This window comes from Carcharhinus amblyrhynchos, chromosome 3 (assembly GCF_965287045.1).
Source record: "Carcharhinus amblyrhynchos chromosome 3, sCarAmb.v2.hapA, whole genome shotgun sequence".
NCBI lineage: Eukaryota > Metazoa > Chordata > Chondrichthyes > Carcharhiniformes > Carcharhinidae > Carcharhinus > Carcharhinus amblyrhynchos.
In genome coordinates, this window is record NC_137326.1 from 66,417,912 (window position 1) to 66,435,257 (window position 17,346).

The window sequence follows — 17,346 nt, forward strand, 5'->3', positions numbered from 1 at the left end:
TGTTAGGAGGAGTCCCAGAACTTTCAGGTGGAGTAGCTATTGCTGGCATTGCTTGGTACCCAGGCCAACACTGTAAGGATGGTGTCTGCGATGGAAGACCTGGGACAGAAAATAATTGCCATGAGTGTTAGGGTCCAAGCCATGGCCGAGTCGCAGCAGGCCATGGCACTGTCCCAGAGTGCATGGCCAAGGCACTCGACAGCCTAACAGAGATTCTGTGGCTCATTGCTAAGAGGCTCGACAGGAGACCCAGTTGCTGCCATAGCCCGCCGAGACACAATGGGCTATGGCAGCAGCCATTCAGAGCATGACCTACTCACAATAGGACATGGCTGAGGAGCTACAGAGCATAATTCAGTCTGAGCGCACTTGCTTCTGCCATTGACAGATGGTCCCAAACTCAATGGGCCATCGACGAGGGTTTGGCCACTGTGGCAAGAACGCAGGTGGGCAGCCAGGACTGGCAGAGCCAGGTGACGCCAGAGCTTCTGAAGCTTTGTGCAGAAGCTCCGCTGTCCCATGGAGTGACCCAGGGGCCCATTAGCACCCCAAGAAAGGAGTAAGGGCTGCAGCCCATGCCGATCCCTTCCAACCAGTAGACTGCAGCCATTGCTGCACCTTCATACTCCCTCCTTCTTGACTCTAATGCATATCAAGGGCAGCAGGATGAAGAGGATGGCATGGATATGTCTGTGACACCAGAAAGCGGACTGGGGCCCTCCAGGGGATAACAGCCAAGGGCATCACAGATCATGGAGGATGTAATGCAGCTGACCACCTCCATCTCTGATGTACATTCTGAGGAGACACCTAGAAGTAGTGATAGGACACATAAAGTTAGAAAGTTGTTGGTCACCATGATGGCACGGCTGAAGGTTGATGGCAGTGTGCAACTCCCCTCTCACACCCCCCCGTGTCCTTGGTGACAGTGTGCAACTCCTCCTTCCCCCCACACCCCCCGCTGCCGTTTGTCGAGTCTCCCTGTGACTACTACCTCACCCCATCACCACAGAGGCACAGTTCTCCTCCCACAGTTAGTTTTCATGAGCACATGTTAAGAATGAGTGCTTGTATATATTTAACATAGACATAGAACATAGAACACTACAGCACAAACAGGCCCTTCAGCCCACAAGTTGCGCCGATCACATCCCTACCTACCAAGCCATAGAACTATCTGTAACTTACAATGCCATTAGATCCCATATACTCATCCAGAAGTCTTTTAAAAGACGCCAGCGAGTTCGCCTCTACCACCACCAATGGTAGCCGATTCCACTCACTCACCACCCTCTGAGTGAAAAACTTTCCCCTAACATCTCCTCTGTACTTGCTTCGCAGCAACTTAAACCTGTGTCCTCTCGTAGCGACCATTTCAGCCCTGGGAAATAGCCTCCAAGAATCCACCCTATCTATTCCTCTCAACATTTTATAAACCTCTATCAGGTCACCTGTCAACCTTCATCTCTCCAGGGAGAAGAGACCTAGCTCCCTCAACCTATCTTCATAAGGCATGCCTCCCAATCCAGGCAACATCCTTGTAAATCTCCTCTGCACCCTCTCAATAGCTTCCACATCCTTCCTGTAGTGAGGCGACCAGAATTTTGAACACTTAATTTGACAAATAAATGTACTTGCACCCCACAGCTGTGACTAATGTGTTTCTGGTTTACCTCCAGCAGGGATGACTATATCCCAAATTTAGCCGAAGGGGTTGTGTACATTGGTGTGCATGGGGGAGGCTCTCTTTGCCCCGTTACTGCCATCTCCATATCCTGGCACATGTAGCTTACCCATCACAGCACTTAGAATCGAAGAGCTTAAAACCATCCCTTCTATTTCTGGGTGCCTGCAGGGCCACTGAGTCTTTGACATTGTCATGGCATCCCCAAAACCAAATAACCACTGGATATCCCTTTCCCCCCACCCATCCTGAGGCAGTGGCTCATGTTCCTTCACCCACACCCAGATGTGGACCCAGGTGTCAGAGTGCATGCAGAGTTCAGGTAGGAGTCACACCTGTTGCAGCAGGGCACCATCACATTGTGCCACATAGCATGTCATCATCACCTGGAATAGTAACTTGCTATCACCCTGGTGCTTCTATTGTGTGGGATTGTTTGTAATATATATAAATGATTTGAAGGGAAATGTAACTGGTCTGATTAGTAAGTTTGCAGACGACACAAAGGTTGGTGGATTTGCGGATAGTGATGAGGACCATGAGAGGACACAGCAGAATACAGATCGGTTGCAGACTTGGGCAGAGAGATGGCAGATAGAGTTTAATCCAGACAAATGTGAGATAATGTATTTTGGAAGGTCAGATAGGAAATATACAGTAAATGGCAGAACCCTTAAGAGTATTGATAGTCAAAGGGATCTGGGTGTTCAGAAAGTGGCAATGCAGGTGGAAAAGGTAGTCAAGAAGGCATTCAGCATGCTTACCTTCATTGTCCAAGGCACTGAATTTAAAAATTGGCAAGCTATATTGCAGCTTTATAGAACTTTAGTTAGGCTGCACTTGGAATATAGTGTTCAATTCTGGTCGCCACACTACCAAAAGGATGTGGAGAAGGTACAGAAAAGATTTACCAGGATATAGCCTGGTATGAAGCACATTAGCTATGAGGAGAGGTTGGAGAAACTTAATTTGTTCTCACTGGAACGACAGAGATTGGGGGGGGCAACCTGTTAGAAGTCTACAAGGTTATGAGAGGCATAGACAGAGTGGATAGTCAGAAGCTTTTTCCCAGAGTGAAAGAGTGAATGATTAGGGGGCACAGGTTTAAGGTGCAAGAGGCAAGGTTTAAAGGCAATGTACGAGGCAGATTTTTTTTTACACAAAGGGTGGTGGATGCCTGGAGCTCATTGCCGGGGGAGGTATTGCTGGAGGGAACATATAGGTAATGACTTTTAAGGGGTGTCTTGACAAGTATATGAGTAGGATGGGAATAGACGGACATGGTCCCCAAAAGGGTTTTACTTAAGTCAGGCAGCATGGTCGGTGCAGGCTTGGAGAGCCAAAGGGCTTATTCTTGTGCTATAATTTTCATTGTTCTTTGAGATTCCATTGGATTATGGTGGCGGTGTGAGGGATCATTCCCATCTGCTGCAACACGTACCCTAGTATGCATACTTGGTTGTGATTAGGGTCTCCCTCGCTGCCCAAGCAAGCTGCTGTCCATCCTGCATGGCCTGGATTGTTGTCATCCTCCTTCACTACACCCTCCTGGGCTGGTCCTCTCCAGCAACACCCAGCTGGTTCCTTTGACCTCCTCCTCCTCCAAAATGGCTCCGCGCTGCTGCGCAAGGTTGTGTAGCCCACAGCAGATCACCACAGTGCGGGACACTTGGAATCATACTGCAGGACCCCACAGAGCAGCTCAGTCACCGGAACTGCATCTTGAGCAGCCCCATGCACTGCTCCATGATTGACCAAGTGATAACGTGGGCCTCAGTGTCAACCACACAACCCTGCCACAGCAACCTCTGCAAGACATGCCGGATCATTGACACGGATGCCATCATCTCATGTGAGAACACCATCCACCAGGTACACAGTACCTACTCTTGCAACACGGCCAACGTTGTCTACCTGGTATGCTGCAGGAAAGGATGTCCCGAGGCATGGTACCTTGGGGACACAACGCAGACATTACGACAACGGATGAATGAACATCACTCGATAATCACCAGGCAAGACTGGTCCCTTCCTGTTGGGGAACACTTCAGCAGTCACGGGCATTCAGCTTCTGATCTTCAGGTAAGCATTCTCCAAGACGGCCTTCATGACACACGACAATGCAGAATCGTTGAGCAGAAACTGATAGCCAAGTTCCGCATGCATGAGGACGGTCTCAACTGGGATCTTGGGTTCATGTCACAGCATTTGTAACCCCCATGACCTGCCGGGGCTTGCAAAATCTCACTAACTGTCCTGTCTGGAAACAGTACACATCTCTTTAACCTATGCTAATGCTATCTCTACTCACATTGTCTGCACCTTTAAGACTTGATTAGCTGTAAAAACTCGCATTCTAAACAGTATTCTGTAAACTGAGCGTATGTCTTTATATCCCCTGTTTGTGATCAGAACTCTCCACTCACCTGACGAAGGGTCAGAGACCCAAAAGCTAGTGGCTTTTGCTACCAAATAAACCTGTTGGACTTTAACCTGGTGTTGTGAGACTTCTTATTGTCCTTCCAGGCCACCAGCAGAGACCTTTGTGGCATCTTGCAGTCCTCCATGTGTATGGGGTCAAGGATGTCTTGTACATCCAGGCAGTCCAGTACATCAAATTCGATGTAGGCCAGACCCAGCAGGAAGCCAGGTCTACAGGGTTTGCAGTCATAGTGAGGATGCTGAACTTGCAGGGAGTTATAAACTGCACTCATGTCGCCCTGAGGGCCCAGCATACTTCATGCACAAGAATGGGTTTCATTCCATCAATGTGTAGTCAGCGTGTGACCATCTGCTGTACATCAAGCGTGTGTGCAGGATACACCCTGGCAGAGTGCATGACAGTTTTATATTGAGGGGCTTTGATGTTCTGGGGATGGCTTACGGGGGACGTGAGGTACCCACTTCAAACTTGGCTGATGACACTTTTGCAGAGGCCTGAGACCAAGGTGGGAGACTTGATACAATGAGACTCACACTGCCACCTGGTCAATCATGGAGGAGTGCTAAGAGCTCCTTAAAATGTGGTTTAAGTGCCTGGACAGCTCTGGCAGGGCCCTGCAGAATAGCCCCCTGACAGTGTGCTGCATTGTGGTGGTCTGCTGTTTCCTGCACAACCTGGCACAGCAGGGATACCTCGTGGAGGAGGAGGTGGAGGGCGACCAGCCAGATGTCATGGGGAGGAGGCCACCCAGGAGGATGTTGAGGAGGAGGAGTGTAGGATGAAGAGAGGGAGGAGAATGACAATGACTGACACTAACACCACCCAGGTGCTGGAGGGTTGGCTACAGCAAGGGTCTGGCATATGAGGGTGGTTAGGGAGGTTGAAACAAATGTGGATGCTTCTAAACATAAGGAATAATTTTGATACAGCATCCTCAGCACAGAACCCTTACTATATTCCTTATACACTTCTGACTGCGTGGCCAAATTCTGCTCCAACTCCATTTTCAAGTTTGCTGATGGCACCACTGGTCGGATCTCAAACAACGATGAGACAGAGAAAGACAGGAAAGAGATAGTGAATTTGGTGAAGTGGTGCGATGACAACAATCTCTTTCTCAATATCAGTAAAACAAAAGAGCTAATCATTGACTTCAGGAATCATAGTGGAGGACATGCCCCTTTCTATATTAATGAAGTGGAGATGTTGAGAACTTCAAGTTTCTATGAGTTCAGGTCACCAACAATCTGTTAGTTAACAGATTGTTGGTGACCAACAATCAGGTCACCAACAATCTAAGAGTTAGTTAATCAATTGGATGATGGAAAGAACACATTACAGAAACTCTTAGAAAAATACAATAAGGTATTTGAAAATACTTTCTGGAAAATGAGACATGACAAAAAATAAAACATGATGGCGCCCTGGGATGCTTAAAGGCAACAACTATGCCCTACACTATCAAGCCAAATGTTGAAATGGAATTTGAAAAATTATTCAGAAATGGAATCCCTAAAGAAAGATTGGGCAACTGCAATTGTCCATGTAATTAAACCAAATTATTTTATAAGAATTTGCGGTGACTTCAAAATGATGATAAATCCCATGCAGTGCATTGACTAGTATCCCTTATTGTAACTGAGGATCTATTTTCTGGATTATAGTTCAGTAAGATAGGCTTGTCCCAATCATACCTCCAAATGAAAGTGGCAACTGAATCGCAACCACTGTTAATGAATATGACTCACAAAGGGTTGTTCCGGTATATACACCCACCCAACATCAGCGCCTGCCTTATTCCAAAAATCCATGGATCAAATCTGAGTGGTGTCCAGTGTCATCATGACTTCATTTTAATCACAGGCAAAGATTTAACTGTTACAGAACTTAGAAGAAACACTAAAGTGTCTAGAGAAGCACAATCTTCATGTGAAGAAAGAAAAATGTGAAATTTTCAAGTCATCAATAAGCTTTCTGGGCCATGAAATTGATAAGAATGGGCTCCACAAGGAACCTAAGAAGATTACCAATTTTAGATGTGCATCAATGACAGTATATTTCACAACTGAGATTTTTTTTGGGAATCCTCAATTACTATGGAAATGTATTTGAAATCTCACTACCATATTGAAACCACTCCGTAAATTATTCTGTGTGAACCAACAATGGGCTTGGACAATAGACTGTAGAAAGACATATAAAAATATGCTAATGAATTTGGAAGTCTGAGTTTCTTTTGACTCTAATTTCAAAATACAACTCATGTGTGATACATTGCCCCATGGGGTGGGTGCAGTTGTCTCTCAAATAATGCCAACTGGAGATAAAAGACCAATAGCTTTAACTTTGAGAACATTGGCAAGCCCTGAACAAAATTATGCTCAATTGGAAAAGGAAGCCCTGAGTACAGCTTATGAAATCAAGAGATTTCATCGATAACCGACGAACAATGATTTCATCAGTATATCAGGACTACACCTTATCATTGCCTTTAACAATGATCTTTGATCCATACAAAGGAATACTGTTTCTAGCTGCAAGTCATTTGCAGAGATGTTCCCTCATCTTATCTGCGCATAGTTACAAACTTAAATACAGAAGATCTGAGCAAATACCAAGTCGATGCTCTTCATAGTTACCAATTCAGGAGAAAATCGAACCACAGGACTTTTCTTTTTTCTTATTGTACCTATTATAGCCTTTCCAGTGCAAAGATGCACAAGGATGGATCTGGTGATGGAGAAGGTCATGACCATCTTCTGGAAAGGAATATCACTGAAATCTGGAATTCAAGCCAAACTGAACAAGGAAACTTGAATTAACAGTGCAAAACAGAGTACTGCTATGGAGAAAAAAATGATTACCCTTCCATGCTTGCGGAGTTTTATACAAAATCAACTCCACGAATGACATCCAGGGGTTGTATGTAAGAAATAACTCTCAAGGACTAAACTCTTAGATTGAAGAAAGGGTGGGCAGTGTCAATCTTATGCGAGGATACACCACCTCTTCAACCACTTCACCTGTGGGATTGGCTGAGACAACCTTGGCAAAAAGAGTACATGATGACTTTGTGGAACCAATTGAAGGATTCTTGTCCTAGTGAACAAACATTCCAAATGGCCATAAATCATGATGAATTCGACAACTACTGAAAAGACAAACAACTAGACAAAGTTTTTGCTTGGTTTGGCAACCTGGAGCAATTAATGATAATGAAATTCAGTTCATGTCAAATAAATTCATGGACTATCTCAGAAACCATGGCATTAGGCATATCAGAACTACACCTTATCATCTTTCCGCCAATGGATTGTCGGAGAGGTTGGTACAATGATTAAAGAATGTCACTAAAGAACAAAGAAAGAACAAAGAAAATTACAGCACAGGAACAGCCCTTCGGCCCTCCAAGCCTGCACCTACCATGCTGCCTGACTGAACTAAAGCCCACTAACATTTTGGGGACCATCCCCCTCTATTCCCATCCTATTCATGTATTTGTTAAGACACCCCTTAAAAGTCACCATCGTATCTGCTTCCATGACCTTCCCGGCAGCTAGTTCCAGGCACCCACCACCCTCTGTGTAAAAAAACTTACCTCGTACATCTCCTTTAAACCTTGCCTATCGTACCATAAACCTCGCTCCCTAGCAGCTGATTCTTCCACCCTGGGAAAAAACTCCTGACCAGCCGCCCTATCCATGCCTCTCATAACCTTGTAGACTTCTATCAGGTCGCCCCTCAACCTCTGTCGCTCCAATGAGAACAAACCAACTTCTCCAAACTCTCCTCATAGCTAATGCCCTCCATCCCAGGCAACATCCTGGTAAATCTTTTCTGTACCCTCTCCAAAGCCTCCACATCCTTCTGGTAGTGTGGCGACCAGAATTGAACACTATATTCCAAGTGCGACCTATCTAAAGTTCTATAAAGCTGCAACATAACTTGCCAATTTTTAAATTCAATGCCCTAGTTGATGAAGGCAAGCATGCTGTTTGCCTTGTTGATTACCTTCTCCACCTGTGTCGCCACTTTCAGTGGCCTGTGTATCTGTACACCCAGATGCCCTCTTATTAATATTAAAATATTATCAATACTCTTAATGGTGTTGCCATTTACTGTATATTTTCTCTCTGTATTAGACCTTCCAAAATATATTACCCCACATTTGTCCTGATTAAACTCCATTTGCCATCTCTTTGCCCAAGTCTCCAACCAATCTATCTCCTGCTGTATCCTCTGATGATCCTCATCACTATCCACTTATCCACCAATCTTTGCTTACTAATCAAATCAGTTGTATTTTTGTCTAAATCATTTACATATATTACAAACAGCAAAGGCCTCAGCACTGATCCCTGAGGAATGCCACTTGTCACAGCCCTCCATTCAGAAACGCACCCTTCCACTGCTACCCTCTGTCTTCTATAACTGAATCAGTTCTGTAACCACCTTGCCAGCTCACCCCTGATCCCATGCAACTTCACGTTCTGCACCAGTCTGCCATGAGAGACTTTGTCAAAGTCCATGTAGTCAACATCCACTGCCCTACCCTCATCAATCGTCTTTGTCACTTCCTTGAAAAACTCGAGCAAGTTAGTGAGACATGACCTTCCCTTCATGAAACCCTATAATCTGTCACTAATACGTCCATTTACTTCCAAGTGGGAGTACATCCTATCTTGGGGAATTCTCTCCAATAATTTCCCTACCACTGACTTAAGGCTCACCAACCTGTAATTACCTGGATTATTCTTGCTACTACTTAATCAAAGGAACAACACTGACTATTCTCCAATCCTCTGGGACCTCCCCTGTAGCCAGTAAGGATACAAAGATTTCTCTCAAGGTCCCAACAATTTCCTCCCTTGTCTCTCAGTATTCTGGGGTATATCCCATCAGGCCTTGGGCATTTGTCTACCTAATGGTTCTCAAGAAGCCCAATACCTCTTCCTTTTTGATCTCAGCATGACTCAAACTATCTACACACCCTTTCCCACACTCATTATCCTCCAAGTCCTTCTCTTTGGTGAATACTGATGCAAAGTACTCATTTATTTTCTCTGACTCCATGCATAGATTCCCTCCCCTGTCCTCGAGTGGGCCAACCCTCTCCCTGGCTACCCTCTTGCTTTTTATATATGTATAAAAAGCCTTGGGATTTTCCTTAATCCTGTTGGCCAATAATTTTTCACGACAGCTTTTGGCACTCCTTATTCCTTGCTTAAGTTTCTTTCCAAATTCCTTGTATTCCACACTTGCTTTGTGTGTTCCCAGCCTCCTAGACTCGACAAATGCTTTCTTTTTACGTTAACTAGGCTTACAATATCTCTTTGTTGCCCAAGGTTCCCAAAAGTTGCCATACTTATCCTTTATCCTTATAGGAATGTGCCGGTCCTGAATCCCTATCAACTTACACTTGAAAGCCTTCCACATGCCAGATGTTGATTTGCCCTCAAACATCTGCCCACAAACTACATTCTTGAGTTCCTGCCTCATATTGTTGTAATTAGCCTTCCCCCAATTTAGCACCTTAACTTGAGGACTACACTTATCTTTATCCATCATTACCTTAAAGCTTACTGAATTGTAGTGACTGTTCCTGAACAGCATCAAAAGACAAAGGGCTGTTAGTCAAAAGAGTAAACAACTTTCCCATATCCTGTGGAAACACAGCCCATGCGACAACCCAAAACTCAGCGGCAATATTGCTTTCAAAAGGAAGTTGAGAACCAAATTTTATTTGCTCTTACCATTGATACTTCTATCAGTGAAAAACTACTCTGCAAGTGAGAAATGGGTACCTGTCACAATATTCACAGAGGTGGGGCCTTTTTCTTATACATTGCAAACCAATGATGAGAGAGTTTGGAGGAGACACAGGGATCAAAGTCTTGATTCAAAAAGAGAATCTGAAGAGTTGATCTCTGAGAGGCCGACATCTGACACTCAAGGCTTGGAAATCCCTGAACCTATGGGCACGACTGAATCGAATTCTGATTCTGCACTAGTTGAACTAACAGCACCTGTGGATGCTGAAGAACTAACTTTCTCAGATGATGTGCCTGTGCCAAGTGGTGAACAGACTACTGAGAGCATGCAAGCAAAGATTCCTGAAATACGTATTCTGCCTAAGAAGGCCCAACATCAATCTAAAAGAATCTACTACTGATTGTTTGCGTATAAAACTACATATAATGATATGTGTTGGAGTAATTATTGTTTGTAGTGAGTTAACGTTAATGTCAGTTGTCATTCTACTGGAGTAAAGGGGGAGGGATGTTATGTATTGTGCATCTCTGTGCAATGTGTCACATGATTACATGGCGACATCATCACAGACATCGCGGGATTTTTCCTCTTGTCCATCCTGGACCATAATCTAATAAAGCTCAACTAACTGGTTAAGTAACCCGCCATGTGGCAATCTTTTCATTCTTTTAGTTTTGCTGTTAAATTAAACTGACTACTTTAATACACAACAGCAGTTACACTTACCATAGTTATTCTGGTGGAATGATTGAAGACAGAATCAGTGCATCCAGCTTGACATGGTGACACATATTCTATGGCATCAACTCCACACACTGGGTTGAAGACGTAATCAAAGCAGAAGCAATGAGCATTACAATTAGCCTTGAGAGTGAATGGAGAGGAGCTGTCAAGATCCAGAAATTACAGAAGAATGTTAAATCTAGCAATTCAATTGTAGTTCACTTCAAATAAAGCAAACATCACTGCACTCCATAACACAGAAATCTGTGACATTTGCACTGAGTGAAATGGAATTTTTTTTGGACTGATTCAATTCACAACAAACTTGAGTTTATCACAAACCAGAAGTTCAATTTGACAAAGAAAATGAATCATGGCCTAATTAAAACCTAAACAGAGTTGAAGTGCAGTCGATGGGACAGTTATGCAATATGCCACTGACTGATGTAGATCATTTTTTATACTTTCATTTGATGTGAATATTACTGGCTGGGCCAACTTTTGTTGTCCAGCCTGAATTGTCCTTGAAATGCACATTAGCTAAAGTTGGTGCGTGAAAATATGGGAAAATAATGACTTGTTTAGGACATTCGCTGAGTGGCAGGAAATAGAGAGCAGAGATAATGGGCAGAAACTCTTATTGGAAGAATGTGACTGTTGTAAGATATCTTTTTGGAGTGGCATCACAAAGCGTTGTACGAGTATGACATGTGATCCAATCTTCGTTCAGTTTTGCTTTAAGAACAGCACACACACGAGATTTATACTCATTGTAATGTTACAAAGAGTCGGGCAATGATACAGGCAGGGTTCAGAGACACAATGTTAATGCCCAGAAGTCCAAGTAATAAATAGTTTACTAATTGACGCACCGAAGGTATGTAGCTGAGTTGTGACTGTATTGTGTCTTTAAGAAATATATTTTAATCATGTTTCTCTGTAGCTTATTCAACCAGAACATAAGAACATAAGAAACAGGAGCAGGAGTAGGCCATCTAGCCCCTCGAGCCTGCCCTGCCATTCAACAAGATCATGGCTGATCTGAAGTTGGTCAGTTCCACTTACCTGCCTGCTCCCCATAACCCTTAATTCCCTTATCGATCAGAAATCTATCCACCCATGACTTAAACATATTCAATGAGGTAGACTACATCACTTCAATGGGCAGAGAATTCCAGAGAATTCACTACCCTCTGAGGGAAAAGTTCCTCCTCAACGCTGTTCTAAACTGACCTCCCCTTACTTTGAGGCTGTGCCCTCTAGTTCTGGTTTCCTTTCTAAGTGGGAAGAATCTCTCTACCTCTATCCTATCCTCAGCCTTCTAAACTCCAATGAGTACAGGTCCAATCTACTCAATCTCTCCTCGTAAGCTAACCCCCTCATCTCTGGTATCAATCTGGTGAACCTTCTCTGTACTCCCTCCGAGGCCAATATATCCTTTCGCAAATAAAGGGATCAAAATTGCACACAGTACTCTAGTTGCGGCCTCACCAGTACCTTGTACAGTTGCAGCAAGACCTCCCCGCTTTTATATTCTATCCCCCTTGCGATAAAGGCCAACATTCCATTTGCCTTCTTGATCACCTGCTGCACCTGCAGACTGACTTTTTGTGACTCATGCACAAGGACCCCCAGGTCCCTCTGCATTTAGCATGTTGTAATGTTTCACCATTTAAATAATATTCCATTTTACTATTATTTCTTCCAAAGTGGATAACCTCACATTTGCCAACATTTCCATCTGCCAGATCCTCGTCCACTCACTCAGCCTATCCAAATCTCTCTGCAGACTTTCTGCATCCTGCGTGCAATTTGCCTTCCCACTTATCTTCATGTCATCAGCAAACTTTGTTACCCTACACTCAGCCCCCTCCTCCAGATCATCTATGTATATGGTAAACAGTTGAGGCCCCACATTAATGGCCTCACGTCCACTTTACTACATTTTCGCGCCCAATGGTAAAATCGGGCCCTAAGAGTTTCTATGAAGAGAAAGAGGTTGGTGAGATCAAATGTAGGTCTCTTACAGACAGAAAGGGGGAATGTATAATAGACAACAAAGAAATGGCCAAGGAACTGAATACATACTTGGGTTCTGTCTTCACAAAAGATAAAATCAGATGTCAGAAATGTTGGAGAATGCAAGAATTAATGAGAGGGAAGAACTGAGGGAGATCAATATTAATAGAGAAATTGTACTGGGAAAGTTGATGGGTTTGAAGGCAGATAAATCACGAGGGCCTGATAATCTACATCCCAGGGTACTTAAGGAAGTGGCTCTAGAAAAAGTGAATGCATTGGTGGTCATCTTCCAGGATTCAATAGACTCTGGAACAGTTCCTGTAGATTGGAGGGTGTTGTCACTCCAATATTCAAAAAGGGAGGTAGAGAGAAAACAGGGAATTATAGACCAGTAAGCTTAACATTGATAATGGGGAAAATTCTCAAATCCATTATCAAGGACTTTATAGCAGAGCTTTTGGAAAGCAGTGGCAGGATCATACAGACTCAGCATGGATTTATGAAGGGGTAAGCATGCTTGACAAATCTGTTGGAATTCTTTGAAGATGTAATTAGTAGAGTTGACAAGGGGTAACCAGTGGATGTGGACTTTCAGAAAGCATTTGACAAAGTCCCGCATAAGGGATTATCGTGCAAGATTAAAGTGCGTGAGATTGGTGGAAGTGTATTGAAATGGATAGAAAACTGGTTGGCAGAGAGGAAACAAAGAGTAGGAATTAATGAGTGCTTTTCAAATTGGCAGGCAGTAACTAGTGAGGTGCCACAAGGATCAGTGCTGGAACGCCAGCTATCCACAATATATAAATGATTTGGATGAGGGAACAAAATATGACATCTCAAAGTTTTCAGATGGTACCAAGTTGAGTGGGAGAGTGAACCATGATGAGGATGCAGAGATCCTTCAGCATGATCTGGACAGGTTGGGTGAGTGGGTGAATCAATGGCAGATGCAGTATAATTAGGATAAGTGTGAGGTTATTCACTTTAGAAGCAAAGGCAAGAAGGTAGATTACTACCCGAATGGCTGTAAATTGGGAGAGGGGAGTGTGCAGCAGGACCTGAGTGTCCTTGTGCACTAGTCACTGAAGGTAAGCATGCAGGTGCAGCACGTGGTAAAGAAGGCAAATGGCATGTTGGCTTTCATTGTGAGAGGTTTTGAGTACAGGAGCAGGGATGTGTTGTTGCAACTATACAGGGCCTTGGTGAGCCAACCACATATTGTGCGCAGTTTTGGTCTCCTTTTCTGAGGAAGGATGTTCTTGCTCTCGAGGGAATGGAGCGAAAGTTTACCAGGCTTGATTCCGGGGATGGCGGGACTGATGTATGATGGATGTATGTATGTATATTAAGTTAGGATGGTTTTCACTCGAGTTCAGATGATTGAGGAGGGATCTCATAGAGACTTATAAAATTCTAACAGGACTAGACAGGGTAGATGCAGGGAGGATGTTCCCGATGGTGGGGGAGACCAGACCAAGGGTTATTGTCTGAGGATGGGGGTGGACCCTTTAGGACAGACGTCAGGAGACATTTCTTTATCCAAAGAGTGGTTAGCCTGTGGAACTCATAACTGCAGGAAGTAGTTGATGTCAAAACATTGAATGCATTCAAGAGGTGGCTGGATATAGCACTTGGGGCAAATAGGATCAAAGATTACAGGGAAAAAGCAGGATTAGGCTATTGAGTTAGATGATCAGCTGTGATCTTAATGGCAAATGGCCTCCTCCTGCTCCTACCTTCTGTGTTTCTATATTGTAAGAATCTGCACAAAATTCTTCACTTGATAACATTTTGACTGTAGTGTTCTATTTCTGGGGTTTTGTGTAGGGTGGACTAATGTTTACGAACTTATGAACAGCACAGTGACATAGTAGTTAGCACTGCTGCTTCAAGTGCCAAGGGCCCAGGATTGATTCCAGTTTAGGTCACTATCTGTGCGGAGTCTGTGCGTTCTCCCGTGTCTGCATGGATTTCCTCTGGTGATCTGGTTTCGTCCCACAGTCCGAAAGATGTGCTGGCCGGTTGCATTGGCCACACTAAATTCTCCCTCAGTGTACCCGAACAGGTGCTGGAGTATGGTGACTAGAGATGTTCACAGTAACTTCATTGCAGTGTTCATAGAAACCCTACAGTACAGAAAGAGGCCATTTGGCCCAGCGAGTCTGTACCAACCACAATCCTATTCAGGCCCTACTCCCATATCCTTACATATTTACCCATTAATCCTCTAACCCCCGCATCTTAGGACACTAAGAGGCAATTTTAGCATGGCCAATCAACCTAACCTGCACATTTTTGGATTGTGGGAGGAAACTGGAGCACCCGGAGGAAATCCATGCAGACATGGGGAGGATGTGCAAACTTCACACAGACGGTGACCCAAGCCAAGAATGGAACCCAAGTCCCTGGAGACGTGAAGCAGCAGTGCTAACCACCGTGCTACCGTGCCGCCCTAATATTAATGTAAGCCCACTTGTGACACCACTAAATAAACTTTTAAGTTACCTATTTTCAAAATAGGTCAGTTTGAATTTCTGTTAGACAACTAACAATCAAGGTAATTGGGGAATGGGAAGGCTTTTGCTTGTAATAAACTATTCTTAAATTTATTACTTTAACGATACCACTAAGTCTGAATTCAAGGAGGCTTCTGCTTTGAAGGAATAGTTAACAGCATTGAGTTCAAAATTTCAAACTTAGGATAGCATCTTACGTTTAAGCAAGTCATGGTGGGAACAGATTTCTCTGTCATTGGTGAGATGGTGTAGTATAAAGGGTAACACTTATCAAAAGAGGGATAATAAAAACAGCATCTTTAAACAAATACAAACCAGCATTTCTGAAGAACTGAGCCACAGAAAAAATAAGAGATCACTCCTTTTCATTCATAATGATAGATAATTATTTCCAAACACACGATTACCTGTTAACATCATTACTGTAATTGATTCCAGCAATCTTCTGAGTCGAACATCCCATGAAAAACAGAGGAATTGTCAAAATAATGACAATAATGAGAACACAGGTTGAGTACCAGGGGATCTTCACTAGGGATATATTGAAACGCTTCATAAATAGTCCACCCAGGATCATCCCTACAGCAACAGCTGGCAGAGTAACGGACCCTAAAGTTGGAAAAATAAAGAGCTGTCATTGAAGGCTACTACATTCCACCACTAGGTGATGTTTACATATGACGCTATGGGTGGAATTCTGTAATCACACCCAGAGTGGGTTTGGCAGTGGGTGGGATGGAAGAATCCAGCAAAAGCTAAGAAGTCAGAATCCTGTCAGCATAAAAGAGTTTGTAAAGGAGGGTTATGGTGGTTTGGTTATCTGGCTGCCTGGTGCTGTAAATACCATTTACATTCAATTGCATCCCACGACCGCTCATTAAAACAGTTAATCACTGAAATTTTGTTCAGTCTTTCATTCTTCTATCATGCCCATTGGCTTCAAATCCATTTGAAAATTAATGGTGTGCACAAGGCAGTCCTTGGCTCGCTGGAGATTTGGACATGAGTGTCTATAGATAGCCTAGGCGTTACAGCACTGCATCATTGTTGTGTTGAATGCCAAAATGCTGGGGCAGACTAGCTTATGCCCTCCAGCTACATGCAGAACTGTTCTTCATGATCAACATTGTGCTCCAGGACAACTAGACCCTCATGGCCAACAGACCGACGTCTGATCAGGGGTTGGGTGTAAGTTGAGGGGGATTGCTGAAGGAGGAAAGTAGAAGGAGGGTAATGTAGGGTAGGGAAGTGTGGAAGGGTGAGAGAACACCATGGTAGGCAGAGGTGCAAGGAGGTATATGAGGATAGCAAAACATGAAAGACCGAAGGGAGGGGTTAAGGAGATTGGGCAGGAGGTGGCCCTGGATAAGACACTCTGTCAGAGAGTCAGTGCAGACTCAATGGTTTGAATGCTCCCCTTCTGCATGAGACTTCAGGAGACCAAGATTAAAACAGTGAGACTTAAGGAGAGATTAAAAAGACTTAATTGTAGGGATTCTATGCTACTTTTGAAGTCTCACTGTTTTAACCTCTCTCCCCTGAAGTCTCACTGTTTTAACCTCTCTCTCCTGAAGTCTCAATGCTTTAATCTCTCTCTCTCCCAAAATCTCAATGTTTTAACCTCTCTCTTTCCTGAAATCTCACTGCTTGATCTCACTGCTGCACGTTTAGTAACCATCGACTGGCTGATCCATTTGTGTATGTGTGTTTGGGGGGGCATGAAATCAGCCAGTCAGGCATTGATTTGGGTGGGGGGGGGAGAGGTGGTGGTGGTGGGGAGGAGAACTGGCCTTGGAAGGCAGCAGTAGTGTGGGAGGGAGTGCAATCAGCTGCGTAGGTCAGCAGTAGCTGGGGGAACGTGACTGACAGATCTCTATTCTCTGTGCTATTGCATAGACCAGAGAGATCTGTGCATGCACAATGGCAGCCTCTGATGCAAGCGGCTGGCTTTCTGTGAGCTAAAGCCCTGCCCCTTCCCCTGCTTACTTCATTTTTTCCTCAGAGTGAGGTTAGATTTGATTTTAACTTGCCCAAATAAACGGTGGGATTCTCTCCCATTTTTACACTCGTTTGACACTTTGTGTTTTTCAGTATAATTGCCCCCACTGCCATAATCTCTATCTCCTGAATAGTTGTTGTTTTAATCTCTCTCTGGATTTCACACTGTCTTAAGCATTCTGTCCTCA

The 17,346-nt window shown here is 44.0% G+C and overlaps 1 protein-coding gene across 1 annotated transcript in view; it reads right to left on the reverse strand.

Annotated features, from left to right (window-relative positions):
• The window catches only part of LOC145341392 (solute carrier organic anion transporter family member 2A1-like), a 229,316-nt gene that overhangs the window by 74,515 nt on the left and 137,455 nt on the right, over window positions 1-17,346 (reverse strand). The window contains exons 8-9 of the mRNA XM_080186332.1: window positions 15,568-15,769; window positions 10,626-10,785 (exon numbers count right to left, since the gene is read on the reverse strand). Coding sequence (XP_080042458.1) covers window positions 10,626-10,785; window positions 15,568-15,769 — 362 coding nt within the window. The remainder of the gene's footprint in view (window positions 1-10,625; window positions 10,786-15,567; window positions 15,770-17,346) is intronic.